Source organism: Sapajus apella, unplaced genomic scaffold (assembly GCF_009761245.1).
Source record: "Sapajus apella isolate SASKATOON/1434 unplaced genomic scaffold, GSC_monkey_1.0 scaffold19, whole genome shotgun sequence".
Classification (NCBI taxonomy): Eukaryota; Metazoa; Chordata; class Mammalia; order Primates; family Cebidae; genus Sapajus; species Sapajus apella.
This window is the reverse complement of record NW_022436959.1, coordinates 12,538,414-12,565,067: the sequence shown is the minus strand read 5'-3', so window position 1 is coordinate 12,565,067 and position 26,654 is coordinate 12,538,414. Positions and strand designations below refer to the sequence as shown.

Sequence of the window (26,654 nt, the reverse complement as noted above, 5' to 3'; positions counted from 1 at the left end):
CTCTCTCTCTCTCTCTCTCTCTCTCTCTCTCTCTCTCTCTCTCTCTCCCCCCCTCCCTCCCTCTCTCTCTCTCATATCTCCGGTTCCCTGAGACACAACAATATTGAGATTAGGCCACTTAACAACCCTGTGATGGCCTCTAAGTATTCACATGAAAAGAAAAGTTAAACATCTCTCACTTTAAATCAGAAGTTAGAAATGATTAAGCTTAATGAAGAAGGGCTGTTGAAACATGAGACATGCTGAAAGCTAGGCCTTTTGGGCCAAACAGCTAAGTTGCAAATGTAAAGGAAAAGTTCTTAAATTAAAAGTGCTAACTGACTGTCTCCTGAAGTAGATCCCTGACCCCCATGCCTCCTGACAGGGAAACACGTTCCAGCAGGGGTCGACAGATACCTCATACAGGAGAGCTGTGTGTAGCGTCTGGCAGGTACCCCCTGGGACAAAGCTTCCAGAGGAAGGAGCAGGCAGCTCTCTTTGCTGTTCTGCAGCCTCCACTGGTGAAACCCATGCAAACAGGGTCTGGAGTGAACCTCCAGCAAACTCCAGCAGACCTGCAGAAGAGAGGCCTGACTGTTAAAAGGAAAACTAACAAACAAACCAATAGCATCAACATCAACAAAAAGAACCGCCACACTAAAACCCCATCCAAAGGTCACCAACGGCAAAAACCAAAGGTAGATAAATCCAAGAAGACGAGGAAAAAATAGTGCAAAAAAGGCTGAAAATTCCAAAAATCAGAACACCTCTTCTCCAAAGGATCGAAACTCCTCACCAGCAAGGGAAAAAGCTGGACAGAGAATGAGTTTAATAAATTGACAGAAGTAGGCTTGAGAAGGTGGGTAATAACAAACTCCTCCGAGCTAAAGGAGTATGTTCTAACCTAATACAAAGAAGCTAAGAACCTTGAAAAAAAGTTAGACGAAATACTGACTAGAATAACCAGTTTAGAGAAGAACGTAAATGACCTGATGGAGCTGAAAAACACAGCACGAGAACTTAGCATACTCAGGTATCAATAGCGAAATCGATCAGGTGGAAGAAAGGATATCAGAGATTGAACATCAACTTAATGAAATCGTGAAGACAAGATTAGAGAAAAAAGAATGAAACGGAGCTAACAAAACCTCCAAGAAATATGGGACTATGTGGAAAGACCAAACCTACGTTTGATTGATATACCTGAAAGTGATAGGGAGAAGGAACCAAGTTGGAAAGCACACTTCAGGATATTATCCAGGAGAACTTCCCCAACATAGCAAGACAGCCAATATCGAAATCCAGGAAATACAGAAAACACCGAAAAGATATTCCTTGAGAAGAGTCAGCCCTAAGACACATAATCATCACAATAACCAAGGTTGAAATTAAGGAAAAAATGTTAACGGCAGACAGAAAGATGGGGTTACCACAAAGGGAAGCCCATCAGCCTAACAGCAGATCTTTCTGCAGAAACCCAACAAGCCAGAAAAGAGTGGGGGCCAATATTCAACATTCTTTTTTTTTTTTTTTTTTTTTTTTTGACTTAAAAATATATTTATTTCAAGGTATAATCAGACAAACCCTTACTCCCTCAGTTTAAGTTTTTTGTTTTATTTTTTTTGACAATTGCCATTTTTATTTATTTATTTATTATTCCCCCCCCCCCATTTATTTTATTGCATTTTGGGTTTGGGGGTACATGTGAAGAACGTGCAAAATTGTTGCATAGGTACACACGTGGCAGTGTGATTTGCTGCCTTCCTCCCCATCACCTACATCTGGCATTTCTCCCCTTGCTATCTCTCCCCAGCTCCCCACCCCCCACCGTCCCTCCCCTATTTCCCCCCAACAGACCCCAGTGTGTAGTGCTCCTCTTCCTGTGTCCATGTGTTCTCATTGTTCAACACCCGCCTGTGAGTGAGAACATGCGGTGTTTGATCTCCTGCTCTTCTGTCAGTTTGCTGAGAATGATGGTTTCCAGGTTCATCCATGTCCCTACAAAGGACCTGAACTCATCGTTTTTGATGGCTGCATAATATTCCATGGAAAATGTGGCACATTTTCCCTATCCAGTCTATCGTCAATGGGCATTTGGGTTGGTTCCAGGTCTTTGCTATTGTAAACAGTGCTGCAATGAACATTCGTGCGCACGTGTCCTTATAGTAGAACAATTTGTAATCCTTTGGATATATACCCAGTAATGGGATTGCTGGGTCAAATGGAATTTCTATTTCTAGGTCCTTGAGGAATTGCCACACTGTCTTCCACAATGGTTGAACTAATTTACACTCCCACCAACAGTGTAAAAGTGTTCCTATTTCTCCACATCCTCTGCAGCATCTGTTGTCTCCAGATTTTTTAATGATCGCCATTCTAACTGGCATGAGATGGTATCTCAATGTTGTTTTGATTTGCATTTCTCTGATGACCAGTGATGATGAGCATTTTTTCATATGTTTGTTGGCCTCATGTGTGTCTTCTTTTGTAAAGTGTCTGTTCATATCCTTTGCCGACTTTTGAATGGGCTTGTTAGTTTTTTTCTTGTAAATCTGTTTTAGTTCTTTGTAAATTCTGGATATCAGCCCTTTGTCATATGGGTAAACTGCAAAATTTTTTTCCCATTCTGTTGGTTGCCGATTCACTCTAATGACTGTTTCTTTTGCTTTGCAAAAGCTGTGGAGTTTGATTAGGTCCCATTTGTCTATTTTGACTTTTGTTGTCAATGCTTTTGGTGTTTTGGTCATGAAGTCCTTGCTTACACCTATGTCCTGAATGGTTTTGCCTAGATTTTCTTCCACAGTTTTTATGGTGTTAGGTCTTATGTTTAAGTCTTTGATCCATCTGGAGTTAACTTTAGTGTAAGGTGTCAGGAAGGGGTCCAGTTTCTGCTTTCTGCACATGGCTAGCCAGCTTTCCCAACACCATTTATTGAACAGGGAATCCTTTCCCCATTGCTTGTTTTTGTCTGGTTTGTCAAAGATCAGATGGTTGTAGATATGTTGTGTTGCCTCCGGGACCTCTGTTCTGTTCCATTGGTCTATGTCTCTGTTTTGGTACCAGTATCGTGCTGTTTTGATTACTGTAGCCTTGTAGTATAGTTTGAAGTCTGGTAGTGTGATGCCTCCAGCTTTGTTCTTTTTGCTTAGAATTGACTTGGCTATGCGGGCTCTCTTTTGGTTCCATATGAAGTTTAAGGTGGTTTTTTCCAGTTCTGCGAAGAAGGTCATCGGTAGCTTGATGGGGATAGCATTGAATCTGTAAATTACTTTGGGCAGTATGGCCATTTTCATGATATTGATTCTTCCTAACCATGAACATGGAATGTTTCTCCATCTGTTTGTGTCCTCTCTTATTTCGTTGAGCAGTGGCTTGTAGTTCTCCTTGAAGAGGTCCTTTACGTTCCTTGTTAGTTGTATTCCTAGGTATTTTATTCTCTTTGTGGCAATTGTGAATGGAAGTTTGTTCTGGATTTGGCTCTCTTTAAGTCTTATTGGTGTATAGGAATGCATGTGATTTTTGCACATTGATTTTGTATCCTGAGACTTTGCTGAAGTTGCTTATCAGTTTCAGGAGATTTGGGGCTGAGACAATGGGGTCTTCTAGATATACAATCATGTAGTCTGCAAATAGAGACAATTTGACTTCCTCCTTTCCTATTTGAATGCCCTTTATTTCTTTTTCTTGCCCGATTGCTCTGGCTAGAACTTCTAATACTATATTGAACTGGTTTAGGCTTGGGAGGAGGCAAGTGTCCAGGAATTTATCCATTTCTTCCAGGTTTATTAGTTTATGTGCATAGAGTTGTTTGTAATAATCTCTGATGATGGTTTGAATTTCTGTGGAATCTGTGGTGATATCCCCTTTATTGTTTTTTATTGCATCAATTTGGTTATTCTCTCTTTTATTAATCTGGCTAGTGGTCTGTCTGTTTTGTTGATCTTTTCATAAAACCACCTCCTGGATTTATTGATTTTTTGAAGGGTTTTTTATGTCTCTATCTTCTTCAGTTCTGCTCTGATCTTAGCTATTTCTTGTCTTCTGCTAGGTTTTGAGTTTTTTTTATCTTGCTCCTCTAGCTCTTTCAATTTTGACGATAGGGTGTCAAATTTTGATCTCTCCTTGCTTCTCGTGGGCACTTATTGCTATGTATTTTCCTCTAGAGACTGCTTTAAATGTGTCCCAGAGATTCTGGTATGTTGTGTCTTCATTCTCGTTGGTTTCGAAGAACATCTTTATTTCTGTCTTCATTTCATTGTTTATCCAGTCAACATTCAAGAGCAAGTTGTTCAGTTTCCATGAAGCTGTGCGGTTCTGGGGTTAGTTTTTGAATTCTGAGTTCTAACTTGATTGCACTGTGGTCTGAGAGACTGTTTGTTATGATTTCCGTTCTTTTGCATTTGCTGAGGAGTGATTTACTTCCAATTATGTGGTCAATTTTAGAGTAGGTGTGATGTGGTGCTGAGAAGAATGTATATTCTGTGGATTTGGGGTGGAGAGTTCTGTAAATGTCTATTAGGTTTGCTTGGTCCAGGTCTGAGTTCAAGTCCTGGATATCCTTGTTAATTTTCTGTCTGGTTGATCTAATATTGACAATGGGGTGTTAAAGTCTCCCACTATTATTGTGTGGGAGTCTAAGTCTCTTTGTAAGTCATTAAGAACTTGCCTTATGAATCTGGGTGCTCCTGTATTGGGTGCGTGTATATTTAGGATCGTTAGCTCTTGTTGCATTGATCCTTTTACCATTATGTAATGTCCCACTTTGTCCCTTATGACCTTTGTTGCTTTAAAGTCTATCAGAGATGAGAATTGCAACTCCTGCTTTTTTTTTTGCTCTCCATTTGCTTGGTAAATCTTCCTCCATCCCTTTATTTTGAGCCTTTGTGTATCCTTGCATGTGAGATGGGTTTCCTGAATACAGCACACCGACGGGTTTTGTCTTTTTATCCAATTTGCCAGTCTGTGTCTTTTGATTGGGGCATTTACTCCATTTACATTTAGGGTTAATATTGTTATGTGCGAATTTGATACTGCCATTTTGGTGCTAGCTGGGTGTTTTGCCCTTTAGTTGAGCTGGTACTTGTTCCTTTATATGTGTAGAGCCTCTTTCAGGAGCTCTTGTAGAGCTGGCCTGGTGGTGACGAAATCTCTGAGTACTTGCATGTTCCCAAAGTATTTTATTTTTCCTTCATTTATGAAGCTTAGTTTGGCTGGATAGGAGATTCTGGGTTGAAAGTTCTTTTCTTTAAGGATGTTGAATATTGGGCCCCACTCTCTTCTGGCTTGTAGGGTTTCTGCTGAGAGATTTGCTGTGAGTCTGATGGGCTTCCCTTTGTGGGTAACCCGACCTTTCTCTCTGGTTGCCCTTAGTATTTTCTCCTTCATTTCAACCCTGGTGAATCTGACGATTATGTGCCTTGGGGTTGCTCTTCTTGACGAATATCTTTGTGGTGTTCTCTGTATTTCCTGGATTTGAATGTTTGCCTGCCTTGCTAGGTTGGGGACGTTTTCCTGGATAATATCCTGAAGAGTATTTTCCAGCTTGGATTCATTCTCTTCGTCGCATTCAGGTACGCCTATCAAACGTAGATTAGGTCTTTTCACGTAGTCCCACATTTCTTGGAGATTTTGTTCATTCCTTTTTACCCTTTCTCCTCCAGTATTGCCTTCCCATTTTATTTCATTGAGTTGATCTTCGACCTCTGGTATCCTTTCTTCCGCTTGGTCAATTCGGCTGTTGATACTTGTGCATGCTTCGCGAAGTTCTCGTGTTGCGTTTTTCAGCTCCATCAATTCACTTATATTCCTTTCTATTTTGTCCATTCTCGTTAGCATTTCGTCAAATCTTTTTTCAAGGTTCTTAGTTTCTTTGCATTTGGTTAGAACATGTTCTTTAAGTTCACAGAAGTTTCTTACTACCCACCTTCTGAAATCTGATTCTGTCATTTCATCACACTCATTCTCCCTCCAACCTTGTTCCCTTGATGGTGAGGAGTTGTGATCCCTTGTAGGAGGAGAGGTGTTCTGGTTTCGGGTGTTTTCATCCTTTTTGTGCTGGTTTCTTCCCATCTTTAAGGATTTATCCACCTGTCGACTTTGTAGTTGCTGGCTTTCAGATTGGGTCTCAAATCTTTCAGATTGATGTTCTGTTTGTTGATGATGAGGTTATTTCTGTTTCTTGGTTTTCCTTCTGACAGTCTAGCCCCTCTGCTGTAGGTCTGCTGAGGTTCACTCCAGGCCCTGCTTGCCTGGGGTTCACCTGCAGCAGCTGCTGAACAGTAAGGGTTGTTACCAGTTTTCTTCTTCTGCTATCTTAGTCCCAGAAGGATACCCGCCTAGTGTCAATCTGATCTCTCCTTTATGAGGTGCCTCTTTGGATATATAGGGGTCAGGGAGCTGCTTGAGGAGATGGTCTCTTCTTTATAGGAGCTCAAATGGTGAGCTGTGAGCTCTGTTGTTGTTCATTCAGAGCTGCTGGGCAGGTACATTTAGGTCTGCTGCAGCAGAACTCATAAACTCCTTTTTGTTCTCAGGTGCTCTGTCCCAGGGATTTAGGGCTTTATTTTTGAGTTTCCGTTATGCTGCCGCCTTCTTTTTTTTTTTTTTTTTCCTTCAGACCTGCCCTGCCCAGCAAGGAAGCAGCCTAGTCACTGTCGGCCTATAGAGACTTTGCTGAGCTGCTGTTGGCTCCGCCCTGCTGCCAAGTGAACTTCCCTGCAGTCCTCTTTATATGGGTGTAGTTAGAACTGCTTTGGCGATGGTGGGCCGCCTCTGTTGAGGCGGAGTCTCTCTGCTGTGGCGGGTTGCCTTGGCAACGGCGGGCTGCCTCAGCATTAGCCTACTACGTCTGTCCTGGCGGGCTGCCTCGGTAATGGTGGATGCCCCTCCCCCACAGAGCTGGACCATCCCCGGTTCAGCTGCGTTTGCTGTGAAAGTCTCAATCCAGAGTTTCTGGTTGCTGTTCTTTTGTGGGGGTGGGACCAGCCGAGCCTGATCGCCTGGCTCCCTGCCTCAGAGCCTTTTTTAAGTTGGTGTTCCAGTCGCCTGTTGAAGAGGTGCCGGGGTCTGTTTGTTTTCCCCTGCGGCCACTCACTGCGCTGGCTTAAACAGCGGCACTGAGGTTTGTGGCGCTTTTTTTCCTGGAATCTGTCCTGGTTCCCTGCTCAGTCCCCTTTTTAAACAGACGAATGGGCGACTTCCCATGGCTCCAATCGCCAGCCAAAAGGGCACCCGGACCGGTGTATTTTGTACGGAGAACCGCTGCTCCGGGGCGCCGACAAAGCAGCGGTGCCGGCCGGCACAGCCGTGCTGGCCGAAACAGCCGCGCTGGTGACCTGTGGAGCTCCTCCACCTGGGAATTTCCTAGTCTGTGGGCAATAAAAATGCGGCGTCCGCTCACCCTCTGCGCTTTCACTGGGAGCTGCAATCCTGAGCTGTTCCTAAACGGCCATCTTGGATCCTCCCTCAACATTCTTAAAGAAAAGAATTTCAACTCAATTTCATATCCAGCCAAATTAAGCTTCATAAGTGAAGGAGAAATAAAATCCTTTACAGACAAGCAAATACTGAGGGATTTTGTAACCATCAGGCCTGCCTTACAAGAGCTCCTGAAGGAAGCACTAAATATGGAAAGGAAAAACTGGTCCCAGTCACTGCACAAACATACCATAATGTAAAGACCATTGACACTATGAAGAAACTGCCATCAACTAATGGCCAAAATAACCAGCTAGCATTATAATAACAGGATCACATAACAATATTAACCTTAAGTGTAAATGAACTAAATGCCGCAGTTAAAAGACACAGACCGGGCTGGGCATGGTGGCTCATGTGTGTAATCCCAGCACTTTGGGAGGCTGAGGTGGGCAGATCACGAGATCAAGAGATTGAGACCATCCTGGCCAACATGGTGAAACCCCATCTCTACTAAAAATATAAAAGTTAGCTGGGCATAGCAGTACACACCTGTAGTCCCAGCTACTTGGGAGGCTGAGGCAGGAGAATCGCTTGAACCCAGGATGTGGAGGTTGCTGTGAGCTGAGATTGCACCACTGCACTCCAGCCTAGTGACAGAGTGAAACTCTGTCTCAAAAACAAAAAAAGACTGGCCAGGAGCGGTGACTTACACCTGTAATTCCAGCACTTTGGGGGGCTGAGGCAGGTGGTTTACGAGGTCAGGAATTTGAGATCAGCCTGGCCAAGATGGTGAAACCCCATGTCTACTAAAAATACAAAAATTAGCTGGGCACAGTGGCAGGTGCATGTAATCCCAGCTACTCAGGATGCTGAGGCAGGAGAATTACTTGATCGTGGCAGGTGGAGGTTGCAATGGGCTGGAATTGTGCTACTGCACACTAGCTGGGGTGACAGAGCAAGTCTCCATCTCAAAAAAAAAAAAAAGCAAGAAGACTGGCAAATTGGATAAAGAGTCAAGACCCATCAGTCTGCTGTATTCAGGAGACCCATCTCATGTGCAGTGACACATATAGGCTCAAAATAAAGGGATGGAGAAATATTTACCAAACAAATGAAAAACAAACCAAAAAAAGCAGGGGTCAATCCTAGTCTCTGGTAAAACCCCATCGTCTCAGCCCAAAATCTCCTTAAGCTGGTAAGCAACTTCAGCAAAGTCTCAGGATACAAAATCCATGTACAAAAATCACCAGCATTCCTATACACCAATAATAGAAAGCAAAAGCATGAGTAAACTCGCATTCACAATTGATACAAAGAGAATAAAATACCTAGGAACACAACTTACAAGGGATGTGAAGGACCTCTTCAAGAAGAACTACAAACAACTCCTTAAGGAAATAAGATAGGACATAAACAAATGGTGGAAAACCATTCCATGCTCATCGATAGGAAGAATCGATATCATGAAAATGGCCATACTGCCCAAAGTAATTTATAGATTCAGTGCTATTCCCGTTAAGCTACCATGGACTTTCTATACAGAATTAGAAAAAAACACTTTAAATTTCATATGGAACCAAAAAAGAGCCTATATAGCCAAGATAATCCTAAGCAAAAAGAAGAAAGCTGGAGGCATCATGCTACCTGACTTCAAACTATACTCAAGGCTACAGTAACCAAAATGGCATGGTACTGGTACCAAAACAGATACATACACCAATGGAACAGAACAGAGACCTCAGAAACAACGCCATACGTCTGCATCCGTCTTTGACAAATCTGACAAAAATAAGCAATGAGGAAAGGATTCCCTATTTAATAAATGATGTTGGGAAAACTGGCTAGCCATATGCAGAAAACTGAAACTAAACCCCTTCCTTACACCTCATACAAAAATTAACTCAAGATGGATTAAAGATTTCAATGTAAGTCCAAAAACCATAAAAACCCTAGAAGAAAACCTAGGCAGTACTATTTGGGACATAGGCATGGGCAGACTTCATGATTAGATCACCAGAAGCAATTGCAACAAAAGCAAAAATTGACAAATCGTATATAATTAAAGAGCTTCTACACAGCAAAAGAAACTAACATCAGAGTGAACAGGCAACCAACACAGTGGGAGAAAATTTTTGCAATCCATCCATCTGACAAAGGGCTAATATCCAGAAAGTAACTTAAACAAATTTACAAGAATAAAACAACCCCACCAAAAAGTGGGCAAAGGATATGAACAGACACTTCTCAAAAAAAGATATTTATGCAGCCAACATATGAAAAAAAGCACATCATCACTGGTCATTAGAAAGATGCAAATCAAAACCGTAATGATATACCTTTTCATGCCAGTTAGAATGGTGATCATTAAAAAGTCAGGAAACAGATGCTGGAGAGTATGTGGAGAAATGGGAATACTTTTACATTGTTGGTGGAAGTGTAAATTAGTTCAACCACTGTAGAAGACAGTGTGGCGATTCGTCAAGGATGTAGAATTAGAAACCATTTGACCCAGCAGTCCCATTACTGGATATATACCCAAAAGGATTGTAAATGATTCTACTATAAAGACATATGTACATGTATGTTTATGGCAGCACTGTTCACAATAGCAAAGACTTGGAACCAACCCAAATGCCCATTAATGATAGACTGGATAAAGAAAATGTGGCACATATACACCATTGAATACTATGCAGCTATAAAAAAGAATGAGTTTATGCCCTTTGCAGGGACGTGGATGAAACTGGAAACCATCATTCTCAGCAAACTAATACAGGAACAGAAAACCAAACACTGCATGTTCTCACTCATAAGTGAGAAGTTGAACAGTGAAAACGTGGGCACAGGGAGGGGAACATCACACACGGGGGCCTGTTGAGGGGTGGGGGGCAAGGGGGAGGGATAGCATTAGGAGAAATACCTAATGTAGGTGACAGGTTGATGGGTACAGCAAACCACCATGGCACATATATACCTATGTAACAAACCTGCACGTTTTGCACATATATTCCAGAACTTAAAGTATGATGATTTTTTTTTTTTTTAAAAGCTGCAACAAGTTATCTAGAAGATCTAGCTAAGATCATCTTGATGCAGGTGGCTATGCTAAAGAACAGATTTTCAATGCAGACAAAACAGCCTTGCATTGGAAGAAGATAATCTAGGGCTTTCACAGCTAGAGAGAAGTCAATACCTGCCTTCAAAGGGACAGGCTGACTCTTTGGTTAGGGGCTTATGTAGCTGATGACTTTAAGTGGAAGCCAGTGCTCGTTTACCATTCTGAAGATCCTAGAGCTCATAAGAATTATGCTAAGTCTACTCTGCCTGCGCCCTCTAACTGGAATAACAAAGCCTAGATGACAGTACATCTGTTTACAGCATGGTATGCTGCATATTTTAACCCCACTGTTGGGAATTACTGCTCAGGAAAAATTTCTTTCAAAATACTACTGTTTATTGACAACACACCTGGTCACCCAAGAGCTCTGATGGAAATTGACAAGGAGAGGAATGTTCTCATTCCTGCAAACACATCTGTTCTGCAGCTCATGGATTAAGGGGTAGTTTTGACTTTTGAGTCGTACTTAAATACGTTTCATAGAGCTACAGCTGCCATAGATTTCGATTTCCTCTAATAGATCTGGATAAAGTAAATTGAAAACCTTCCAGAAAGTGTTTACTATTCTAGATGCCTTTAAGGACATTTATGATGCATGGGAGAAGGTCAGAATATCGACATTTATGTGAGTTTGGGAGAAGTTGAGTCCAGTTCTCATGGATGTCTTTGAGGGGTTCAGTCACTTTTCGATGTGTTGGAAACAAGAGAACAAGAAATAGAAGTGGAACGTGAAGATGTGATTACATTGCTGCAATGTCATGATAAAACTTGAACAGATGAGGAGTTGCTTCTTATGAATGAGCAATGAAAATGGTTTCTAGAAATGGAATATACTCGATGCTGTGAAAATTGTTGAAATGACAAAGGATTATGAATATTACATGAAGTTTAGTTGATAAAGCAACAGCAGGACTTGAAAGAATTGACTCCAATTTTGAAAGAAGTTTTGCTTGGATAAAATGCTCTCAAACAGCATTGCATGTTGTGGAGAAATCTTTCATGAAAACAGAGTCCATCGATGTGGCAAACCTTATTGTTGACTTATTTTAAGAAATCGCAACAGCCACCCAAGCCCTCAGCAACCACCACCTTGATCAGTCAGCAGCTATCAGCATCAAGGCAAGACCTTCCACTAGCAAAAAGATTTCAACTCTCCGAAGGCTCTGATCATTAGTATTTTAACCTTTAAAGTATTTTTAAATTAAGGTATGCACATTGTCTTTTAGACATATTGCAGTTGCACACTTAATAGACCACCTTATCATGTAAACATAACTTTTATATGCTCAGGGAAACAAAAAAATTTGTGTGACTTACTTTGTTGTGGTTTTTGCTTTATTGTGGTTATCTGGAACAGAAACTGCAGTATCTAAGCTGTGCTTATACTGCTAGTAGGATGTTGAAGCCTTCCAACTGTAATAGTAGATTAACCTATCTCTTCTTGCAGTTCTGTCAGACTTTACCTCCCGTATTTTAATGCTCTTTTGTTAAACACACATTCATTAAGATAGTTATATCTTCTCAGAGAATTAACTCTTATCATTATGTAATACCTGTCTTTGTTCTCAATAATTTTTCTTGATTTGAAGTCTGCCCTGCCTGAAATTAATATAGCTACTGCAGTTTTCTTTTAGTTAGTGTTAGCATGTATATACATCTTTCTCCATACCTTTAGTTTTAATCTATCTGTATCTTTGTATTTAAAGTTTCTTGTAGACAACTTATAATGTGATCTTCTTTTATTCACTCTGATAGTTTCTTTTAAGTGCTTTAGATCATTAATGTTTAACATGATTATTGATGTAATTTGATTAATATCTTTTGTACTGTTACTGTTTTCTATTTGTTGCCTGCTTGCCTTCCTTTTTTTCCTTGTGTCTCTCATTTTCTGTTTTCTTGCTTTAACTAAACATTTTATATGATTTCGTCTTTTTCTCCTCTCAGCATATTAATTAGACTTTAAAAAAAAAACTGTTTAGCATTCCTCCTTGATTTTGCAGCATACGTTTGCAATCTAATCTACTTTTGAATAACACTGTACCACTTCATGGATAGTGCAACCACCTTATAAATAACACTGTTTCCAGTTTCTCCTTCCTGTCCCATATAATATTGCTGTCATTCATTTCATTTATCCATAAGCTGTAATAATTAAGTACATTATTACTGTGAATAATGTATCCATTAAATCAATTAAGAAGAAGAAAAAAGATTTTGTTTTACCTTTATATTTTTCTCTAGCACTCTTTATGTAGACCTGAGTTTTGGACTTAACATCATTTCCTTCTTTCTGATGAATGTCTTTTAACGTTTCTTGCAAGACAGGTGTACTAGTAACAAATTTGCTCAATTTTTATTTGTTTGAAAAAGTCCTTTTTTTTTTCCCCTAACTTTTGAGTGATAACTTCACTGGTTAGATAATTCCAGGTTGGTGGAGTTGTTGTTTTTTTTTTTTCCTTTCAACATTTTTAATATTTCACTCTATTCTCTGCTTGTTGCTTGCATGTTTCCTGAGGAGAAGTTAAATATAATTCTTGGGCTTGCTCCTCTATAGGTAAGGTTTCCCCCGCATACACCCCATTCTTTCAGTATTTTGTTTTAAATTTTCTGCAATTTGAATATTATATACCTAGAGTTAGAATTTCAGGTTTTAATCCTGCTCCTTCTGTGAGCCTCCTGGATCTGTGGTTTGGTGTCCATCATTAATTTAAGAAAATTCTCAGTTTTAGATTTTATAGCATTTTGGATTTTAGATTTTTGGATTAGGGATACTCAGCCTATATTATGAATAGTGCTGCCATAAACATTCTTGGACACACTTTTATGTAGACAGTTTTTATTTTTCCTGGGTATATAACTGGGTAATTCAGTTTGTCCATTTCTATAAACATGTCACCTGAGATTCCAGTAGGCATTGCATTGAATCCATAGTTCATTCTGGGTAGTATTGCCGTTTTAACAGTGATAAGTCTTCAAATCCATGAACATTTATTTAAATCTTCCATTTCTTTCAACAGTGTTTTGTAATTTTCAGAGTATAAGTTTTACATTTATTTTGTTAAGCCTGAGTATTTTATTCTTTTTGATACTGTTATGAATGGACTTGGTTTTAAATTTCATTTTCAGGTTTTTCATATTTCTATTTGCTAGTGAATAGAAATATAATTGATTTTTGTACATCGATCTTATTGCTGAACTTATTTTTTTATTCAAATAATCTTTTAGTGGACTCCTTAGGATTTTTTAAATACAAGGTCATGGCATCTGAATATAGACAGTTATTTCTTTTCAACCTGAATGGCTTTTTTTTTTTCTTGCCTAATTGTCCTGGCTATAACCGCCAGTACAAATGTTAGATAGAAGTGATGAGAGTGGACATCTTTGTCTTGTTTCTGATCTTAAGGGAAAGTATCTAATCTTTCACTAGTAGATATAATGGAAGTTGTAGATTTATACTGCTATCCTAAACCCTGATCTTTTTTTGCATAAGATTTTATATCAGTACCTATGTAACATACTTCATTCTTTGTAAATGTTCCATAATATTTGATTGTATGGATATGTCAGGTTTTTTGAGTCAGCCTCCTGATATATAGATGGCCTTTCTCTTACCAGTTATGCTGTAATGTATAATCTTGCTACATGTTATTTTGTATACGCACACACACACACACACACACACCCTCACTTTAGGTTAGATCTGAGAAGAATCACTGTAATTTTGGTAGATCAATTTGCTTGCCAGTGTATGTTCCCACTAGAAAAAATATGTCAGAGTGCCTGTCTTTTCCCACATTCTCACTAACATGATGTGTTATCAGAATTTTTATCCTTGCCAATCTGATAAAGAGAAAAGGTATTTCATAAAGTTTTAGTTTGCACTTCTCTTATTAGTGAAGTTGTGTGGCTTTTCATGTTTAAGACATACTTGTTACACAGTAGGGTGACTATTGCAAATAACAATGTAATAAATAGTTCAAGATAGCTAGAAGAGAAGATTTTGAATGTTGTCACTCCAAAGAAATAAATATTTCAAATAATGGATATGGTAATTACCCCACTTGATTATTATACTATGTATATTCATGCATTGAAATATCACATTGTACACCATAAATATGTACAATACTATGTGTTAATTAGAAATATAAAATTAAATTTTTTAAGACAGGTTCTTGAATTTTTCTGTCAATTTTGTGTTCAAACTTTTCACCCAGTTCTCTGGAGTTGTCGATCTTTTTCTTACTGATTTGTAGAAGTCCTTTATAAGTAGGGAAATTAGGTTTCTGTCTTGAACATGAATTGTGTTTTGACCCTAGTTTTTCATTTGTATTTTGACTTTGTTGATTTTTGATGAAAAATTTAAAATGTTCATGGAGTTAATTTTATTGGGCCTTTTTTGAAATAATGTGTATAGCTTTCAGATTTTTTATTATACTTAGAAATATCTTTCCTTCTCAAAGGTTATAAAAAGATTATTTGGTATTTCCTCTGAATACTATTAAAGCCAAGCATTTTTTTTCTTTTAAAAATTTAACATATTCCCTTTTCTAGTTTTTTGATATCTGTGTGGCTCTCCCTACAGATACAAGAGTAGCTCAGCGGTGTTATTTACAAGTTTCCTGACTATCTTGACATGTAACTCATCTAATCCTGGAACTTACATTTTGGTTAACTAGGAAATTTCTGATATATTCCTTACTCAGTAGAGAATTTCATTCTGATTTACTTATATTTACTCTTCTTTTTTTTTTTTTTTTTTTTTTTTTTTTTTCAGAGCAAAGCTTATTCTTTTTCATATAATGTATGCAGAAGCAAAATAGAAAATAAGTTCTCCATTCTCTGTCTCATTTCTACTTTCTTTTCAAAAATTCTTTTTTATTTTTGAGTATTTGAGAACATGTGTTCATCTTCCATGTTTTAGCTCTCTAAAAGAAGAGGGTGACTCTTGATCACAGCCAGACTTATTTCCAATTTACTTAGCTTTTTCAAGAAATATTTAGTAAGTAATGACTACATACTTAGCCCTTTTCTAAAAAGATAATAGCAAAATTTATGATAATGCCCTTATGTTTTAGAAAGACCAGGTTTCTCCACATAATATGATTATTATTAGAGAATAATATTTGTCACTTTAGATATAGCCCATAACTTCTCTTTGCAAACATGGTTGGATTGTGTTTGAGTGAAATACCTAGAAGTTCTGAAAGAACATTTTCTTCTCTGAAGTTCATTTTTCAAAGGTGTAGTGGTTAATAAAATTCTCAGAATTGGATCTATAAGAAGGCTAGGCCATATTTGTACCAGCTGCAAATATTCAATGTCAGTCATAGAATGTTCTTCCAGCCACTTGTGGCAAGTAAAATAGATTTTTACTGAGCTATGCTAGTGTTCCAGTAATGCTCTTTAAAAAAAAAAAAAAGGAAACGATTTATTTAAATAGCTTATGGCCCACTTGCTCCTCTGGTTTCTCTCTCTCTCTCTCTCTCTCTCTCTCTCTCTCTCTGTGTGTGTGTGTGTGTGTGTGTGTGTGTTTCTTTGTCTTTTTTAGTTTGATAAATTCAAGTTGGTACTTGGCTCTTGAAAGCTAATTAAAAAAATTCTGACCTTAAAGTGAATTAGAGGTTTCAAGTTTTTGACAGTATCTCATAGCTTAAAAAGCTGTATATTAATAAACGTGGATCAGCATTTGCTTTCTTAGAAAAAGTGAAATTGATCCTTGTTGAACCCAAGTATGTTGCCTTTCCATGTTAATATATTTATAGCTGCAGTTTGTAAAAAAAAAAAAAAACAAACCTTTTTTTCCTCCCTCCAATTTCTGTATTTTTTAGTGAGATTCTCTTTTTTCCATAGAACCAGACTGTGAGGCTGATATGACAAAATCTTCAGATATTTTGGGGTTCTTTTTCTAACATGATTCTGCCCTCTCACATGACTCCCCCCAACTCCCTTTCTCTTTGTTGCCCTTAGTCTTTCCACATTCCTACTTTTCCTCACCCAGTTTGGGAGCATTAGGTTAATACACATACTAAGGAATGGAGATATTATTAGAGTTTTCAAGTTGATCGTTTCTGTTCCTTTACTTGTCCCAAAGTCCTGAATTAAACCGAGGACTGCCGATGTCTAAAGTACTGATGCTGATCATATAACATTTTCCTGAAGAAATAAATGGTCTTCTTACCTCTTGGAGCAAAGGAGTGAAAGTCTTAAGGTGGTATTCTGAACCACAGAAGTATAAAATAACTATGAGGATAGATATGGTGTAACAGAATTAACACATCTAGACTGGAAGAGACATGCTAATAAGCAACAACTAAATTAAGATGTATGTCATACATTTAAGTGAATGAGACTAATGCATCATTTATTGGATTGAATAATTAACTGCAAGTTAATGTTAGAGTGGCTCTCTCTATAAAGATGAAGTAAAATAAGCTTTAGTACATAGGAGTTCAAGTCTTGGTATTAGTACCTGACTCTGCTGTTCGTTCACCAGTAATGTGAACTCAAGCAAATCACTTCACCTTTTTTTTTTTTTGCATCATTTTCTCCATCTATAGCGTGAGTATAATACACTTACCTTTCCTGGATACACACACATGCACACACACTACTTGAACATAGTATCCAACACAAAAAAAAAGCCATTTGATAGATGCTAAGCTGCTTTCCTTCCTTTTTTTTTTTTTTTTTTTTTTTCCTTTGAAGCTTTCTTCTTATACTAACATAAGAGTATTGGAGTATCACAAGGTTAAAGGTGCTAAATCAGGTAGTGGTTGTTTATGCCAGCAAATATTTCTGTCGGAACAATTGGCAATAATAGCTTATTTCATAAGAGTTAACTAATTTTGTAGATTATTTTCTGTTGTTTTTTCCTAGTTGTGATAATCTTTTCATGATAAATATTGAGTATCTTTGTCTTCCCATCCTTAGCTGGCTTATATGTTCAGAAGATTACAGATTTACCCATTTTCATTTCTTGTGGCATTTTCTAGTCTATTTTTTTAAATCTAAATCTCATAAAACTTTTTCCTCTATTTAAATTACATTTGGCCTTTTGATATTTTTCTTTTTGTTTAGTAAGAGTTTTTTCTTCTTTCTCAGTATTTCATATGACTTTTAGAATTTCTTCTTTTAAGGTCTTTAAAATCTTGCTTAATATATAGCGCTCCTTTCCACTTAAGAACTTATTTTTCTCTTACAAATTACCTAGAAAAATAGATTTAAACAAGAAAAATTGTCTTTTAAAAATTAGAATGTTTTATTTGGACTCTGAAGGGTCCACTCCAAATGGTAGAAATAACATCTAAACTATTATAGTTTAGGTATCTGAAAAGGTTTAGTTGATACAGTTACCACTTGAAATGTGGGTTTTTCTTTAGCATTTCTTGAAATGAATAGTGAAATATAAGATTTGCCATCTTACATGGTGTTATTTATGAATTAAATCTTAATAATTATACTTTTCCTGTCTTCAAAATTATGTAGCAATCATTTATCGCAAAAGCAAGGAATGGTTAAAAGATGGATCCTGCTTAGTGTCCATTCTCAGTTTAAACTTAAAACTCTGCTTTACTCCTAACATGAAAGGATGATTAGAATTACCTACTTTCTGCGACAGTGTGTTTCATGGTCCATTTTCTGTGGAAAAGATTGTGAGATTAAGAAGCAAACAACTTTAGTTATAAATGACAGGAGAGGATCATTTCTGTAATTAAATTATATTGTATTTCAAAAATCCAGTTTAAGGACCACCTGCTCTAAGGTGACATTTCTTTTCTGCTGATTTTCAAAATTGGAAGATAGGAGCTTCAGGATTCTGGTGTTTCCAAAATTATTTTTATCATTTAAAAAATATTAACATATATAATGATTACATTCCTATTTCTTGTTTTTATTTTGCTTAATAATTTATTTTAATGTAATGTAACAATAGCATCTAGAGTTTGAGCCTTGACTCTAGGAAGTCATTAGGAAATTCTCTTGGTGGTAAGGGACATAATAGGTTTTGTAATAGTCAGCTGGCCTGTGCAGTTTTTTTATGGTTTAGCTATAAAAGTGAGTTTTTCATGACTTTCAAGATAGAACTAGAGGCCCAGATTTATTATATTGCATTATATACTTAGCGGTAAATCTCTATATCGCTTCTGATTGAAATACTAAATTTGGTTCACATGAATTAAACCTCCAAGTAATATATTTTAAAACTTTATGAAAAAGAAATCAAGAAATAAACCATTGTCTGGTGCAAAACAAGTAAGTATTATTACTTTATACACTGTTATCTTTTCAGGCTCATGAGAGGCTAGAAGATTACAAACTAGAAGCTGTCAGTGACAATAATTTGGAATTAGTCAATGAAATTCTTGAAGACATCACTCCTCTAATAAATGTGGATGAAAATGTGGCAGAACTGGTTGGTATACTCAAAGAGCCACACTTCCAGGTAACTTTCCCTATCACTCCACTCCCAAGCTCCCTGTATGCCCAAAGTATTTCCCTTTAACATTTAAGTTCCAGTTTAAGGTGATGTTTTCTTCAAGTATCATTTAGGGCTATAATTGGTAAGTATGTAAGTTCCAACCTTGGTATCTTAATGTGCTGATATGCTGAGAATACATCAACAGATATATGTAACTATAATACTACAAAAATGTACACTGTCACAGAAATACATCACAGTGTATTTTCCTTTGTGCCATTAAAGAAAACAACCTTAATTCACCATCAGATCACTTGCCGCAGCCATTTTCCTAACTATGATAATGGATTTTTTTTCTTCCTCACTATGATTCTGTTTCTTAGTCAATACTTTTTAGTATTACTTCTCAAGATTGTTATGCAGTCAGTGACCACGGAATGTAAGACAGCTGTGAATGTACAGAAACTGTTATATAATATAATCTCCATAGGTACTAAGTATCATTTTAGCAATGGTATGTACCAGTGAAGAGTTCATCTGTTTTAGGAAGAAGAATGCATTTCAGAAGAGAAAAGGCAGGAAAGATTTCTTGTAAACTTATTATAATTAAGACAACGTGATATTGGGGAAGGTGTTAGAAAAATTAACTCATTTAAAAGAATAGAAACCACCCATAAGTACATTCAGCCAGATACGGCAACTTGATTTATGACTGGGACACTGCATTTTAGTGGAAAAAGAATGGTGCTGGAATAGAATAAAGTAAGTGTCACCTGCTTTCCCCTGTAAATCTTAGCACTGAAAATCAAATGGTAACAGCCTTTTGCTCTTTCTCAGCGAAAGACTTTATGTGACCCTTCAACAATGTCACTGCAAAATATGAAGGTTTTTTTTTTTTTAAGCAAGAAATAAACCTTTATTGCTTTTTTTTTTTATTGCAGTTTAGGTTTTGGGGTACATGTGAAGTACATGCAAGATTGTTGCATAGGTATGCACATGGCAGTGTGATTTGCTGCCTTCGTCCCCATCACCTATATCTGGCATTTCTCCCCATTTGTCTGTTTTGGCTTTTGTTACCAGTGCTTTTGGTGTTTTGGTCATGAAGTCCTTGCCTATGCCTGTGTCCTGAATGGTTTTGCCTAGATTTTCTTCTAGGGTTTTTATGGTGTTAGGTCTTATATTTAAGTCTTTAACCCATCCTGAGTTAATTTTAGTGTAAGGTGTCAGGAAGGGGTACATTTTCTGCTTTCTGCACATGGCTAGCCAGTTTTCCCAACATCATTTATTGAACAGGGAATCCTTTCCCCATTGCTTGTTTTTGTCAGGTTTGTCAAAGATCAGATGATTGTAGATGTGTCGCATTGCCTCCAAGGCCTCTGTTCTGTTCCTTTGGTCTATATCTCTGTTTTGGTACCAGTACCGTGCTGTTTTGATGAAGTCAGGTAGTGTGATGCCTCCAGCTTTGTTCTTTTTGCTTAGGATTGCCTTGGCTATGCAGGCTCTCTTTTGGTTCCATATGAAATTTAAGATTTTTTTTTCAGTTCTGTGAAGAAGGTCATTGGTAGCATGATGGGGATAGCGTTGAATCTGTAAATTACTTTGGGCAGTAAGGCCATTTTCACAATATTGATTCTTCCTAACCATGAGCATGGAATGTTTCTCCATCTGTTTGTGTCCTCTCTTATTTCATTGAGCAGTGGTTTGTAGTTCTCCTTGAAGAGGTCCTTTACATCCTTTGTTGTTTTCCTAGGTATTTTGTTCTCCTTATAGCAATTGTGAATGGCAGTTCGTTCTTGATTTGGGACTCTTTAAGTCTGTTATTGGTGTATAGGAATGCATGTGATTTTTGCACATTGATTTTGTATCCTGAGACTTTGCTGAAGTTGCTTATCAGTTTCAGGAGATTTGGGGCTGAGACAATGGGGTCTTCTAGATATACAATCATGTAGTCTGCAAATAGAGACAATTTGACTTCCTCCTTTCCTATTTGAATGCCCTTTATTTCTTTTTCTTGCCCGATTGCTCTGGCTAGAACTTCCAGTACTATATTGAATAGGAGTGGTGAGAGAGGGCATCCTTGTCTAGTGCCAGATTTCAAAGGGAATGCTTCCAGTTTTTGCCCATTCAGTATGATATTGGCTGTTGGTTTGTCGTAAATGGCTTTTATTATTTTGAGATACGTTCCATCAATACCTCTTGAGGGTTTTTAGCATAAAGGGCTGTTGAATTTTGTCAAAGGCCTTCTCTGCATCAATTGAGATAATCATGTGGTTTTTGTCTTTGGTTCTGTTTATGTGGTGAATTACATTTATAGACTTGCGTATGTTGAACCAGCCTTGCATCCCCGGGATGAAGCCTACTTGATCATGGTGGATAAGCTTTTTGATGTGCTGTTGCAATCAGTTTGCCAGTATTTTATTAAAGATTTTTGCGTCTATGCTCATCATGGTTATTGGCCTGAAGTTTTCTTTTCTTGCTGAGTCTCTGCAGGTTTTAGTATCAGGATGGTGTTGGTCTCATAAAATGATTTGGGAAGGATTCCGTCTTTTTGGATTGTTTGGAATCGTTTCAGAAGGAATGGTATAAGCTCCTCTTTGTATGTTTGGTAGAATTCAGCTGTGAACCCATCTGGACCTGGGCTTTTTTGGGTGGCAAGCTCTTAATTGCTGCCTCAACTTCAGACCTTCTTATTGGCCTATTCAGGGTTTCGACTTCCTGGTTTAGGCTTGGGAGGATGCAAATGTCCAGGAATTTATCCATTTCTTCCAGGTTTACTAGTTTATGTGCAAAGAGTTGTTTGTAATAATCTCTGATGATGCTTTGTATTTCTGTGGAACCTGTGGTGATACCCCCTTTATCTTTTTTTATTGCATCTATTTGATTCTTCTCTCTTCTTTTTTATTAATCTGTCTAGTGGTCTATTTTGTTGATCTTTTCAAAAAACCAGCTCCTGGATTTCTTGATATTTTGAAGGGTTTTTTGTGTCTCTGTCCCCCTCAGTTCTGCTCTGATCTTAGTTATTTCTTACCTTCTGCTAGGTTTTGAGATTTTTTGATCTTGCTCCTCTAGCTCTTTCAATTTTGAAGATAGGGTGTTGATTTTAGATCTTTCCTTGCTTCTCATATGGGCATTTATTGCTATATATTTTCCTTTAGACACTGCTTTAAATGTGTCCCAGAGATTCTGGTATGTTGTGTGTTGGTTCTTGTTGGTTTCGAAGAACATCTTTCTTTCTACCTTCATTTCATTGTTTATCCAGTCAACATTCAAGAGCCAGTTGTTCAGTTTCCATGAAGCTGTGCGGTTCTGAGTTAGTTTCTGAATTCTAAGTTCTAACTTGATTGCACTGTGGTCTGAGAGACTGTTATGATTTCCATTCTTTTGCATTTGCTGAGGAGTGATTTACTTCCAATTATGTGGTCAATATTAGAGTAGGTGTGATGTGGTGCTGAGAAGAATGTATATTCTGAGGATTTGGGGTGGAGAGTTCTGTAAATGTCTATTAGGTTTGCTTGTTCCAGGTCTGAGTTCAAGTCCTGGATATCCTTGTTAATTTTCTGTCTGGTTGATCTGTCTAATATTGACAATGGGGTGTTAAAGTCTCCCACTATTATTGTGTGGGAGTCTAAGTCTCTTTGTAAGTCATTAAGAAATTGCTTCATGTATCTGGGTGTTCCTGTATTGGGTGCGTATATATTTAGGACTGTTAGCTCTTCTTGTTGCATTGATCCTTTTACCATTATGTAATGTCCTTCTTTGTCTCTTTTGATCTTTGTTGCTTTAAAGTCTATTTTATCAGAGACAAGAATTGCAACTGCTGGGGTTTTTTTTGCTCTCCATTTGCTTGGTAAATCTTCCTCCATCCCTTTATTTTGAGCCTTTGTGTATCCTTGCATGTGAGATGGGTTTCCTGGATACAGCACACCAATGAGTTTTGACATTTTATCCAATTTGCCAGTTGTGTCTTTTGATTGGGGCATTTAGACCATTTACATTTAGGGTTAATGTTGTTATGTGTGAATTTGATCCTGCCATTTTGATGCTAGCTGGCTGTTTTGCCTGTTAGTTTATGCAGTTTCTTCATTGTGTTGATGCTCTTTAGCATTTGGTATGTTTTTGGAGTGGCTGGTACTGGTTGTTCCTTTCTATGTTTAGTGCCTCTTTCAGGAGCTCTTGTAAAGCAGGCCTGGTGGTGATGAAATCTCTGAGTACTTGCTTGTTCGTAAAGGATTTTATTTTTCCTTTACTTATGAAGATTAGTGTGGCTGGATATGATATTCTGGCTTGAAAGTTCTTTTCTTTAAGGATGTTGAATATTGGGTCCCACTCTCTTCTGGCTTGTAGGGTTTCTGCTGAGCAATCTGCTTTGAGTCTGATGGGCTTCCCTTTGTGGGTAACCAGACCTTTCTCTCTGGCTCCCTTTAGCATTTTCTCCTTCATTTCGACCCTGGTGAATCTGACGATTATGTGCCCTGGGGTTGGTCTTCTTGAGGAATATCTTTGTGGTGTTCTCTGTATTTCCTGGACTTGAATGTTGGCCTGCCTTGCTAGGTTGGGGACGTTTTCCTGGATAATATCCTGAAGAGTATTTTCCAGCTTGGATTCATTCTCTCCATCACATTCAGGTACACCTATCAAACGTAAATTAGGTCTTTTCACATAGTCCCACATTTCTTGGAGACTTTGTTCATTCCTTTTTACCCTTTTTTCTCTAATCTTGCCTTCCCGTTTTATTTCATTGAGTTGATCTTCGACCTCTGATATCCTTTCTTCTGCTTGGTCAGTTCGGCTGTTGAAACTTGTGTATGCTTTGCGAAGTTCTCGTGTTGTGTTTTTCAGCTCCATTAATTCACTTAAATACCTAAGTTGTTTATTCTTGTTAGCATTTCATCAAATCTTTTTTCAAGGTTCTTAGTTTCTTTGCATTGGGTTAGAACATGTTCTTTTAGGTCAGAAAATTTTCTTATTACCCACCTTCTGAAGCGTGATTCTGTCAATTCACTACAGTCATTCCCATCCAGCCTTGTTCCCTTGCTGGTGAGGAGTTGTGATCCCTTGTTGGTGGAGAGGCATTCTGGTTTCAGGTGTTTTCATCCTTTTTGCGCTGATTTCTAACCACCTTTGTGGATTTATCTACCTGTCATCTTTGCAGTTGTTGACTTTCAGATTGAGTCTCTGAGTGAACGTCCAGTTTGTTGATGATGAAGTTATTTCTTTCTGTTTCTTAGTTTTCCTTCTAACTTTCAGGACCCTCTTATAGGACTGCTGGAGGTCCACTCCAGGCCCTGCTTGCCTGGGGATCACCTGCAGTGGCTGCAGAACAGTAAGGGTTGCTGTCACTTTCTTCTTCTGCTATCTTTGTCCCAGAAGGATACCCGCCAGATGTCAGTCTGAGCTCTCCTTTATGAGGTGACTCTTTGGATGTACGAGGGTCAGGGAGCTGCTTGAGGAGACAGTCTGTCCTTTATAGGAACTCAAGTGCTGAGCTGTGAGCTCCGTTGTTCATTCGGAGCTGCTGGGCAGGTACGTTTAAGTCTGCTGCAGCAGAACTCATAAACCCGCATTTTTTTTTTCCCAGATGCTCTGTCCTGGAGAGTTAGGGCTTTACTTATGAATTTCTATTGCTCTGCTGCCTTTTTTCAGGGCTGCCCTGCCCAGCAATGAGGCAGCCTAATGACTGCCTGCCCACAGAGGCTTTGCTGAACTGCTGTGGGCTCCACCTAGCTGCTGTGTGAATTTCCCTGCAGTCCTGTTTCTATGGGTATAGTTAGAACTGCCTTGGTAATGGCAGACACCCCTGCCCCACAGAGCTGGATTGTCCCGGGTTCAGCCGTGCTTGCTGTGAAACTCTCAATCCAGAGGGCTTCAGATTCTGTTTTCTTGTGAGGGTGGGACCAGCCGAGCTTGATCACCTGCCTCCCTGCCTCAGATTTTTTTTTTTTTTTTTTTTTTAAGTTGAACGGTCAACTCTGTCTCCCAGATGTTCCAGTCGCCTGTTGCAAAGGCACCAGGATCTGTGTGATTTCCCATGCGGCAACCCACTGTACCCGCTGAAACAGCCACGCTGAGATTTGTGGGCTTTTTTGCCCGGAAATCTGCTGACCTGGCTCCCTGTTTCAGTCCCCTTTTTTATCAGTTGAATGGGCAACTCTGACTCTCAGGAGCTCCAATCGCCAGCTAAAACAGCGCCCAGACCCGTGTATTTTGTACGGAGAACCGCTGCACCGGGGCGCGGGCCAAAACAGCTGCCCGGCCAAACAGCGGCGCTGGCAGGCAGTGGGGCTTCTCTGCCTGGGAATCTCCTGGTCTGTGGGCAATAAAAATCCGCCTGGAAATGCGGTGTCCACTCACCATCTGCGCTTTTGCTGGGAGCTGCAATTCTGAGCTGCTCCTAACTGGCCGTCTTGTATCCGTCCTCCATATGAAGGTTTATAGTGAGATGGTTCCTATATAAATTAGTATCTTAGGGACAAAAAAAATACGAACACATGTCAGAGACATCTCTTGTGCAGGTCCCAGTGGATTGAGTTCTTATAAAGGCATACAAAGTTATTTGGACTTTATCATGAGGGCAATGGGAAGCTTTAGGTATGGAGAGGGAAATGAATAGGAAAGGAGGATGGGTTGGGTATTAACCAGGGAAAAGTCAGGTTTGTGGAACAGTTCACAGGATAAGTTCCAAGGCAAGAAATTATGATGGCAGTACATATAGATAATAAAAGAAACTTAAAGACTTTCTAGTTTTAATTAGTAAAATCAACAGGACTTAGTGATTGGTTGTATATGACAGTTGGTGAAAGAGAGATGTGAGAAGTTGACAACACGATTTATGACTTACACAATTGAAATAAGTAACACTGTTTCTAGAAGAGAATGTTTTGGACGTATTTATGTTAAGGAAACTGGCCATCTTGGATTTGTCATACGTTGGAAGCATCTAAGTTAAGTTTTCAGGAATGCTACGTATTAATATTTATAATTTAATAAATATATAAGCATATACGTTATATGAAGTTTAACGTGAAAAATTTTAAATACAGCAAACAAAAAAATACAAAAATTAAGACATTGCCTTTCTTCTACCCAGATTACTACTCTACGGTCTTAGTGCATATTCGTCCATATTTTTCTGTGCACAAATGCACATATATAATTTTTTTACTAATGCGAGATCATTTTCTCCACAAGCTGTTTAACTTAACCTTTTTTTAGTTATTGATTTCTAATTTTCTATTGCACTGAACTTCCATTTTATATAATACACATACCATATTCAGACTTCTCCATTTGATACCAAAATATTATTTATAGTTGGTTTTACATATGAGTGTCCAGTCTAGATACATGTGTGGCAGCTGATTGCACCATCCCTTTTCCTATTGATTATGACATTGACCTATTGAAAAGACCAGGCTGTTGTCCTGCAGAATGTTCCACTCCCTGGATTTGTTTAGTTACTTTACTGTGGTGTTGATGTTATCTTTTCTATAAACAGAAGTTCTATCTAAAAGGTTGATGATTCAAGTTGATTATTTGGAACTAGAATGCATCTTAAATGATACAGTGCAACATGAATTAAACTATATTCAAAGCTGTAATACCTGTTGGCTCACCACAGGGCTGAGATTGGTCCTTTGATTAAAGACAGTGATGGCCTATTTCTTTCTTTGATTGCTAGGAAGTAATCAATTGTGTTATTATCCTAACATTACACAA

General features: G+C 38.3%; 1 protein-coding gene across 5 annotated transcripts in view; it reads left to right on the top strand.

Annotated features, from left to right (window-relative positions):
• MPP6 (membrane palmitoylated protein 6) overlaps positions 1-26,654 on the top strand; it is a 126,291-nt gene that overhangs the window by 54,646 nt on the left and 44,991 nt on the right. For all 5 annotated transcript variants that reach the window (XM_032286976.1, XM_032286973.1, XM_032286977.1 and 2 more), the window contains exon 3: positions 18,810-18,962. In XM_032286976.1, the coding sequence (XP_032142867.1) occupies positions 18,810-18,962 (153 nt within the window). The remainder of the gene's footprint in view (positions 1-18,809; positions 18,963-26,654) is intronic.